This window comes from Crocodylus porosus, unplaced genomic scaffold, assembly GCF_001723895.1.
Source record: "Crocodylus porosus isolate Cpor-Errol unplaced genomic scaffold, CroPor_comp1, whole genome shotgun sequence".
NCBI lineage: Eukaryota > Metazoa > Chordata > Crocodylia > Crocodylidae > Crocodylus > Crocodylus porosus.
Genome location: NW_017728932.1, coordinates 2,729,206 through 2,739,600, shown reverse-complemented (window position 1 = coordinate 2,739,600; position 10,395 = coordinate 2,729,206). Strand labels below are relative to the sequence as shown.

Here is a 10,395-nt window from a genome sequence, read left to right as displayed (position 1 = left end):
CCAACATACCCTGGACCCTCCCTCCCAAAAGGACTATTTCTGGAGGGCAAGAGGAAGGGCTTCCAGTTGAAAAGGTCAGGGGTTAGGGGTGAGGCTTCTGGTCTGAAGATGGTGACAAAGGGACAGGTCAACTGTCAAGGTGCAGGGCTACCCATGCGGCCCTCGGCAGCTCACCAAACCTCGTTAAGCATCCCTCCACCCAAAATAATTGCTTGCCCTGATCTAAAGGGAAGCCTAGTGTCCTGGACCTCAGTGCATTGACTTTGACCTGTGAGGAAGTCAAGCTGTCCCTCTCCTGTTCATCACATGTAGGGGGTGATGAGCATCAGAAAGGTAAGAAGGGAGGCTGAGCTTATGACCTGTTCCTTTACTGTGTGAGGAGAATTAAAGATTGCCTGGAAACCACCATGTGCTGCTTTGCCAAAAGCTCCTCCAGCTCTGAATAGCTTAGATGTGCTGCCACATCTGAACCTACTTACAATGAGCTGTCAGGTTTTTTGGAGAAATTTTTATGTCTCAAGTCCACTGAAATGTTATATTGACAAATAGAATCAAGGGACGCAGGATGCGAAGGTGAGAAGCAACTGTTTCCGTACAATTGGAAAAGTGAAGTTAGTCCAAACTTCCCATTTCCTACACCCCTTCAGCTCAGTGCCCTGTTTAACAAGGGATTTCAGATTGCTCTAGGACAGAGATTGTCAACCAGGTTGGTGCAGCGCCATGGGGTGCCTTGAGATCCTTTCTAGGGTGCTGTGGGGTGTCACATAATGTTACCACTGTGCCAACATTCGTCACAAAATAAACACAGAGATTTCAGATAGGACTCCATGGTGTGAAACACGTTCTCACCTGTGGAGCAGTGAGTTCTTTGTAACAGAAGATTTGCTCTGATTTTTCGACAGTCAAAAACTGGGGGAAAATTCAGAGCTGGCATTTTCTGAGGGGTACCTCAAGTCTGACGAAGGCTACCTTCAACCTAAACAAGTTGAGAACCACTGCTCTAGGACTACTCTTCCATAAGTTCCTATTTCATTATTATTGTAGTCTTACTATGCTATTTCTACTTTTTAAATGCAAGCGAAATTATAGGCACAACTTGAAAAAAAATGAAGGAAGGCTGACTCCTGCTCTGACTTCAGCTGTTAGTTTGTTCACTCCTAACATATATGCTGCAGGAATATTGGATTATACCATATCAGACATTTTGTGTTAACTCCTATTTCCAGCAGTGACCAATACATGGTGACTCAATAGATGGCCTAAAGGCTTCAGTTTTGTTGAATGCTTAGACTTGGACTTGACTTCTAGTTCACTGCACTTTAAGAAAACATACCATGCATAAATGCTTGTTAGGACCATGCTGTGTTTTGTGCCATACGCAGTGGAAGAAAAAGCCCTGCAGTGATTTGCTTCAATCTGATCCACGTTGTTGTTTCAGTTAAACCTACATGTGTTTTCTGGGTTTCTGTACTTCAGCGCAACAGATTCCCTGTTTGCATCTGAAGCATAGAAAACAAACACAGCACACACAGACATGAACTAATTAATCCTCTTTACTGAAGGAGCTGTAAGCAGGATGTGTGATTTTATATTTCTGCCAAAGGCTGACACACCACAGAAATGCAGGAAAAGGCTGTAAGCTTTTTTCTACTAATCGGGGTGAATTTACACCCGCTTTACAAGTGTGCAAACTGATGCTCAAAGCAGAATTAAAGTGTAAATTAGCAGGCAGTTCCCCTCCCCACCTCATTCTTTCTCAAAACCCATCTCAGTCTTATTTGAGAGAATATAATTTCTTAGCAGCTTTAGAAATCCTAAATCTTGCTATCAGAAACCAGTCTGTGCCTTTAGAAAATATACCAGCAACTATGGTTGATGCCATAAGGACTGTTCAAGTCAATTTGTAAAAAAAAAAAGCAAAAATGAACATCCCTCCCTACCCCCCACCAAAGAAAAAAAGCATTCAGGATTATTTTGTACATGCCTTTAAATCTTTTACAGCATTTATCAGCAGGTATTCATTTAAAACATTGTTTTAATGAAAAGGACTCTTGTCGCCACTCAATGCTAATTATGCAGCAACACGTTTTTATTATCACGCATAAAAGTGATTTGGATCTGCTCCATTCCAGATGCAAACTTCATTAGATTTCTGTCAGCTTGGCTAATAACGCTGTTGGACAGGGCCTTGAAATCCTGTATTGTCCTGTATTCTGGCAGTTGTTATGGATTTAATATGTCCCTTTACATAGCACTTCTAACATGAACCAGAGCACTTAAGTGTTAAAAGGTTCACACAGGGATCCCTTCACATTCCCTCAGTGCTGAAAAGAAGCCACCTCTGCACTGGGATATGGCAGCTGTTATTCAGCAACATTATACAGCCAATTTGTGAGGGAAATAACAGCATGAACTCACGTTCAGGAAAGGACTTGCGCGTCTCAGAGGTGGAACAGGAAATGGCCCTACATGGACTCCTATTCTGCCTTGCTCAAATGCTGAACGATCCATTTATGCCTCTACGTTTGTCGCACACCCTCATTTTAGCTTGAAGACTAAGTCACAAAAAAGCAATCAGGACAAAGAGGACTGACTTAGGTTTGGCATTTCAAGAAATCAAGCTGGATCCCACTTAGGCACCATATTTGTGGCCCTTATTTCACACTTAAGTCTTAAGCCAATGGGACGTCAGCACAAGCTTAATTTAAAGCATATGCTTAGGTATTTACTGAGACCATGCTTTCTTCTAAATAGGAACAGGAAAGTAAATGGATGGAGGAAAACTTACTGAACCAAATTCACTCCAGACACAATACCACCGACAAGAGTGACATTAAATTTAGGGGGTCATGGCAGCTTATTTCTTCTTGGTTTCCTGCCTCATCCACTTCACATTTAGAAAGCAAGACACCCAGTGATGAGAACACTGTCCTTAAAGTCAAGGAGGAGGTCTGCTAGTTTATACCAGCTAAGGGTTCCATTCCTTTGCACTTAACCTCACTCCTAATTTAATTAGTCTCTGATGAGCTTGTCAGAATAATATGTTCTGCTGAAAGTTCATTGTTTCTGGCTTTGCTGCATTATTGGCTCTGACTGTGCATCATAATAAATAAATGATAAACTTTGCGATATTTGCAAGTAAAGAAATAATGTGTCCTTTTTATTTATAATAATAGCCTGATTTTATGATGTAGAAACAAATGTAGCATATAAGGCTAAAAATTTCCAGTCATTTAGTTGAGTCATTTGGAGCCGAACACGCTCTATTTTCTTTCGTGCTAAATCAGCACGTCACTTGGAGCTTTCCAAAGGGGAATATACAGTGCTATGCAAGACAGAAGTACCGGACTTCCCCTCAGGTCAGGAGTGAACCATTGATCTAGCATGATATTTACAGATACATTCCTGCTGGAAGTGCCATGTGTTTTTGGACTGAAGCTCCTTGCTATAGGAAATTTGGCCATGCTTCTCCCAAAGAAGTGACTGAGTTCTTACCAAACGTTTGGTTTTTGTCTTGGTTTCTATTTATTTTGCTGTACAAAAATAACAGTACTACGTTATCTACAGCAGTGCTAGCCTGCTTGGTACTGAACGAATTGCAAAAGCAATATCATCCCAGTTGGTTCTAAAAGCCAGACAATGTAGCTGCACATAGCACTGCAGTGTTTCTGTTTTTTCTTACATACCAGATGTCCCTAAACAAGATGTTAATTCACCTTAAGATTTTTCTGGTCATGGCTAAATCCTGACTACAGTTTTAACCTTCTCACAGCTGCTGCTAGTTTTTGGCTGCTCAACCTAAAGCTGCTGCCAATTCAGCAGCAGCTGTGAAAGGGTTAAAACTAACTGGAAGTGAAGGCTGCACTTCCTTGCCTCCCCCTGTCAGGCTGGCAGAAGAGCAAAAGCCCAGCAGCCATCATAGGATCCCTATGCTTTAATTCCAGTGCAGAAATCAGTTTCCCCACTTAAAACACACACCCAGCTTTGGAGGACTGAGTTTCTGGGGGAAGGGGCAAGTTGTATGTGAGTAAATGAAATAATTTATTTGGCAGTAGTGGGCTATGCTGTACGAGAGCTGGCACCCTGAGTAGCTTGGCATAGGTTTAGCAGAGCTGGTAGGTAAAATGTTCATTACTTTTTAAAACAATTTCTACCCATTCCTCCTTTAAAAAAAAAAATGTGTTTCAAAGCTGAACCAGTTTCCACCAGTTTTTGATTTGAATATTTTGCAGAAGCATTTTAATTTGCCTCTTCAAATTCCACAAATTTGTTAAAATTTTAAAAAATACAGACAGTGCTGATACTAAGACCACCAGAGGCATTTCTGAGGAAGATATGAAGGAATGGCTTGGAGGCTCTGTCCAACTCTATTCCCTCCTAGCGCGTTGCTGTTCTCATCAAGTCTCCCATCCTTTCTGGTTCCAAACATTTCCTGCAAACTGTGAAGCGTATTCTGAAGTCCAGTTCAGGGGGATGCAGCATTGTGAAGCACCCCAAAGCTCTTCATTAGCTAATTATGACCTGTTTCTGGAAAATTAATGGAGCTTAAGTCAAACACTGAAATTCTGCCCATACCTCTGTGCAGCAGTCTGTTGCCTGCAGTAATCTAAGCTGGTTTCATGAAGAACCTTTCAGACTCAAGTCCTGTAGTTCCCATTACCTTAATAGCTGATTGAGGGGTCAGCCCTTCTGAGTCCAGACTGAGCAGAGAGCTATGCTGACACCATTTTTCTTTCTATATCTAGATTTTTCTGCTTGAGGCTGCAGAGAGAACCCCAGCTCTGGAGAATGACCTGCCAATCCCTAGGCCAACAGGCAGATGGTATGATGGTTTGCTACCAGATGCCATTCCCCTGCTAAACCCTGGGACTGTATTAAGGAAGACAGTGGGATCAGCTGGTAAGACAACCTCTACTCTGACTGCATGCATTAGTGCCCTGATACCTGGTACAAATCCAAATCTGAGCTCTATATGGTGATCAATAAATAGGCTGCTTCTGTATAACTTGGTCTCAAATAGTGCATTGCACTTGGCTTTGATACAGTCCACAACCAGGAATGAAATCTTTCCAGTTCTTTCCTTCTAATATAAAGATAACAAATAGTATGGGGTAGATTGTCAGATGGGCAGATTCCCTCTTGTGGGCCCAAGATACTTATACTCATTTTGCTTCAGGGAGTTGCAAATAGTAAATCCTGGCTCTTGTGCTTTAGGTTACTTTATGGCAGGTGCAAATTGGATGGTCATTGGCACAGGTGCTGAATTCGCATCTGCAGCGGGCTTTGCACTTGCAGTGAGGAAATCCGAGCTTCAGCTAAGCTGAGAATATTCACTACGAAGAGGAAATACATATGGCAGGACATGTTTTCATAACTAACAGTTATGTGAGTTACACTTCGCCGTGCTTTAGTCTACACATTGCCGTTTTGGAAGTACTAAACCATGGCAGCACAGCACTGTAGTTGCCCATACCGCTATGTTGGCATAGCAGTGCACCAAAAAGGGGGAGCGCATCGCTAGGGCAACGTAGCTGCCAATCATGTGTAGACCCACATGATTGCTATGTCGTTATAGCGTACTGTCCAGCAATGTAGCACATCAGTACATCACCTTTTTACAGGTGGATCATGTCCAGGGAGCCACTCTTCCTGAATGTTGAGGCTATTCAGATCTGGGGTTTCCATTATAGACACCAGAGCTGTCTGAGATATTTGGACCTTGATCTTCCCCCCAGTTGAGGCTGAGTGAGCGAGTTGCTCTGTGACCAATTCTGCTAAATTGCGAACACAGATGTGTTCATGCACCGATACACCATAGGCTCAAGTGCAAATTCATGGGCAAGTATGGGATCTGTATGCACGGTTTAGACAGCCTGTTTGTTCAGTATGGCTTGGTAGGCTTCGTTGTTCCTTCTTGCTGGAAGAACAAAGCTGACATGTAGATGAACTACATACATTATGTGGAAGTGAAACAGATTTGTTCTTCTGTTTTTATGGAATGATCTGGGAGTATCTCATCTGAAAGTGACTCTCAGACAGGGGAAACTGGATGTGCCTTCCTCAAAGCCTATTACTGACACTCGTACCCAACGAGAATTGCTCCTAAGTGAAGTAAGGAGCTCTTCCTTTCTTGCTGTTACCTTTCCTTGGGATAAACTATAGGAGAAGCAGCTGCATTCTGGGAAGGGAGTGGCCAAATTCAAGAGGGGGGAAAAATAGGTCCATTTTGTCTCTCATTAAGATCTTGCTTTGTTTTGGCCCAAGAGTTTCCTAAGGGCTGAATCCTGATATCGCTGAGGCCAAGTTCCATTACCATCAGTAGAACTCGCATGCTGTCCCGGGTCTTGTAAACGTTCGTATACTGTGGATGTTGATTTTTAGGCTTGGATAGACTGAAGCATTCCTGAAGAAATACAGAGACCCAAGGGGACCACAGATGGGACAGTTAACGCACACCTCACATGCTCAGAATGTAGTATTCTCCTGGGGATGAGCAGAGCAAGGGGGTGTCTTGGTTGTATTTAGCAGGATGGCTTTTCTGTTGACAACAGATCAGTTGCACGAAGCATGATACCTTTTAAAATTTCCCATAAACAGAATGGACTGTTTTATGATCCCTCTTGTGGCATGAAAAAAAATATACTTAAAATAAACCTCCAGCTCAGTTGTCTTGGCCAAACAGATCACCAGGCATTGAATTTCTTTGACCTTGGCATTTGCCATCCTTGTTTCAGGATCTTCACTCCTAGTTTCCAAGGCACTGTCTATCAATTACTTTCCCTGCTCCCAGGTTCTTCTTTATCCTCCATGGACGTAGTCCTTTTTTTTTTTTAAGAACAGTTTATGGCAGCTCTTCAGCTTTTCATGACTGCAGCCGACTTGGAGCATGGCTACAGCCAACACAGACCAGATGTCACAATTTGACAGGATACCACGATACGGGGGGAGGTTCTTTAATAGTATATTCTGCAAAGTATTTTCAGAACTGCAGTTACAGCTGCTAATAACTGAATTACAGCAGCCTTTTCCCTCATGTCCATTATAAGCTTTTTCCATGTCATTCATTTTTGCTTTTGGGGTCTCTCCGTACCTGCACCTCATCCCGCTGCTCAGTCCCAGAGGAGAGATGAAGACCTCCACTTAAACTCCTTTATGCCTCAGGACTCCATGTAGGCAACAATCTTCCCTTGTGTTCTAAGTGCTAAAGGAAGTTTCTTTCCTTGTAAGTCATTGCCCTTGTTGTTCGAAGACTGGCTCCCAGTGAAGTAGGCCTAGGCAGAATCTGTCATCCAGTCACATCCAGATTTTAGGTACATTTGAAAGCCACACTTAAAAAAACCTGCACTTTCTCTTGCATGGAAGGTAGGGTCCTCATACCCCAGAGTGAATTATCGCCTTAGGCAATGGTTCCTAAATGCTTTCAACCAACAGACCTTTGCAAAATTCTTACAGGACAGCACACAATGTTATTACTGAAACTTTAATTAAAAATGGTGGGGAAAATTCAGTATGCCAACCACTGCTGATCTGTGGACCACTGTATGAGAAACTGTTGTCTAAGCTGTGCCTGAGATCTTGTGTCCCAGTGTTTCTGCAGAATCTTGTTCAGCTATATTATAGCCCTGAATCTTTGCTACCATTATTGTTGCTTCAATCCATTTGGTCTAGTATGAATTATGCACTGCAGATCTTGCGTAATCAGTGGAAACCTGAGGTGCACCATGCTATTTGAAGTCAAGTTAAAATATTTCTGCCATCTACAATAGTTGACTGGGTCATTAATATATTATGGGCAAATGACATGTGTTATTTGGGTTGGGGGGAGGTTGTTTCCTAGAGCTAAGCAAATTTGATTGCCTTTATTTGCTAGGAATGTATCTTGAGTTTTGATCCCCATTAGCCCCCCAAATTCAGTTTGTATTTACAGTCCAGAGGGAGCCAAAAACTCAAGACAAAGTTTGGTCAAAACTCAGTGAACTTCACACAATCTCAGGCTGGAACCTTAAGAAATAACCACCAGCACATGGCTTCATCATAGGAGTGTAATTTACTGCTCAAAGTGGGCCTAAATTCCCTTAAGAAGCTTGTGAACCTCAGTAAATACTTCAGTGAATATGATCTTAAATTAAATGAAAGCCAAAAAATGGTTTTTTGTGGTTTGGGGCTTAATCAGAAAATTTTTGCACATCTCTCTTTCCACATTAGATTTCTGTGGACAATGATCACTGTATTGTCTCAGGTTTTTAATATTTTTTTGAGTTAAAATGTATCCAAGCCAATCCCTGCACTTTTACCAACTCCTAGAGCTGACAGATAGACAAAGAGCAGAACGCTAGCACAAGGAGTCGATATGGTTGATTTGAGCTAGATGCTTGGGACGGTGGGAATGTTTAAGAACGACCTTTTAGCTTTGAGTTGGCTGAGGTCTTTCCAGGCGAAGATCCAGGAAAACTTGCTACTGTTTACTAAAGTTGCCATTTCTTCCCTGACTGACAAGGCTGAGAATAGACAATAATTTAAAAAGCAATCAGAGCTGTTGAGACAGCTGTGCTGCTGGCTTCCTGGCCTTTCTGATCAGCTTGTTAATCAACAGAGAGACTTTTTACTCAGTATTAAAAAAAATAGCAATCGCACCGAAACAGTTGGCAATGGGAGAAGTATTTTTCACATACATTTTCCCCCTACACTTCTAATTAGAACCCAAAGGAGACCAAGGTGTTGAGGAGCAGCTGATACCACAGGGTAAGTGACTGATGGTGGGTTTTTTTCCTTCTTTCAAAGCACAACATGCTGCTATGATCTTTCCTGTTTGGTGCTTCCTGAAATACAGTATAATTACAATTTTCATCCTGACATGGAAGGAGCAACCTGTAATTCTACAGTTAAGGATCCATAGTGACCTAGTGCCCTGTGGGTGCTGAAACAGACTGATCTGTTCATCGGTTTGTCCAACCCTTCTATTGTTGGCACTGTATTTAATTCCCCAGGGCCAAAAATCATCGCTCCTCATAGCCAGATCCTGGGGAATGTAGAATGCCAGCTGCTCCAGCCAAGGATAAAACTACTACTCCAGATGGACAGTGGGAGGTGGGAGATTGTTAGAGATGCTGCTGCGTCTAGTAGAAGTGTAATTATTTGCATTACAAACACCCCACCTAGGTCCCAACTGTGTTTATACTAGGCTCATCATATTAGGCTCTGGACAAAGACCCCTAAAGAACCTCTCCCCAAAGGTCTTCCAGTCTAATTGTACAAGACAGAGCTAGGCTAGAAAGGAAAGCAGGCATTGAGAAGTGGAATGACTTGACAAAAGCCACATGATGAAGCGTTGGCAGAGCCAGCAATAGAATTCAGTTGTCCTTAGCGCGAATCTGGTGCATGAGCCATTAAGCCACTTTGCCACCTTTTTTCTTTCCCTTCCCCTGTGACTCTCACTTCCCCAAAATAAGAGACGGTGGGCTAAATTCTCAGTTGATGTAATTCAGCATCTCTCAGTTGACTTCAGTACTGTGAAAGACACCAGTAGAGCAATAACTGATTTACACCAGCTCAGCATCAGCTTTTCCTGAATTCATTTCTTCCTTCCTGCCCCCTGTTTTTCTTTGTATTTGTCTTTCTTGATCTGGTAACACCATTTGTCAGCAGCGTGAGCATTTGTCTGACACGCTGCTCCCTGCTGCAGCTTGAAGTCCTTCCGCTAGCACTTTCTACCTGCAGGGAAATAAGTGCCATCTTCTTTAAATCTCTGCTGTAATGGCATGATTGAGGATGCTGGCAGCAAATGATTGCTCTTGGTCTACACAAGTTAACAGGATTGAATTATAAAGGCTGAACTTGATTGAAGCTGTTATATATGACCAAAGGGCACATTTTGACCAAAGTTCAACAGCTCAGCCTGTGGTGCCTGAAGACTCTCAATATTTCTTTTTTTCCTTCCTTTGTGCAGGGAGGGATTCTCAGCAATGAAGATTTTGCATTTCTCTCTGCATGTGTTCACAGTTATTCACAATCCTCAACATGGTTGGCCTTCTCTTAAAGGGACTATTGTCCACCTGCCTGAGTTTGCTAATTGCATCATAGTTTCATAGTTTCTAGGGTCGGAAGGGACCTGAGCAGATCATCAAGTCCAACCCCCGGCCATGGCAGGAAAAAGTACTGGGGTCAAACAACCCCAGCAAGGTGTTCGTCTAGCCTCCTCTTAAAGACCCCCAGGCTAGGAGCCAGCACCACTTCTCTTGGAAGTTGGTCCCAGATCCTAGCCGCCCTGACCGTGAAGTAGCGCCTCCTGATGTCTAACCTAAACCTACCCTCTGCCAGCTTGTGACTGTTATTCCTGGTCACTCCTGTTAGCGCTCGGGGGAACAGGGACTCCCCCAGTGCCTGCTGGTCCCCCCT

At 42.9% G+C, this 10,395-nt stretch overlaps 1 protein-coding gene across 1 annotated transcript in view; it reads left to right on the top strand.

Annotated features, from left to right (window-relative positions):
* The window catches only part of COL26A1 (collagen type XXVI alpha 1 chain), a 290,417-nt gene that overhangs the window by 243,967 nt on the left and 36,055 nt on the right, over positions 1–10,395 (top strand). Inside the window, exons 6-7 of the mRNA XM_019545291.1 lie at positions 4,746–4,899; positions 8,698–8,742. Of these exons, the coding sequence (XP_019400836.1) occupies positions 4,746–4,899; positions 8,698–8,742 (199 nt within the window). The remainder of the gene's footprint in view (positions 1–4,745; positions 4,900–8,697; positions 8,743–10,395) is intronic.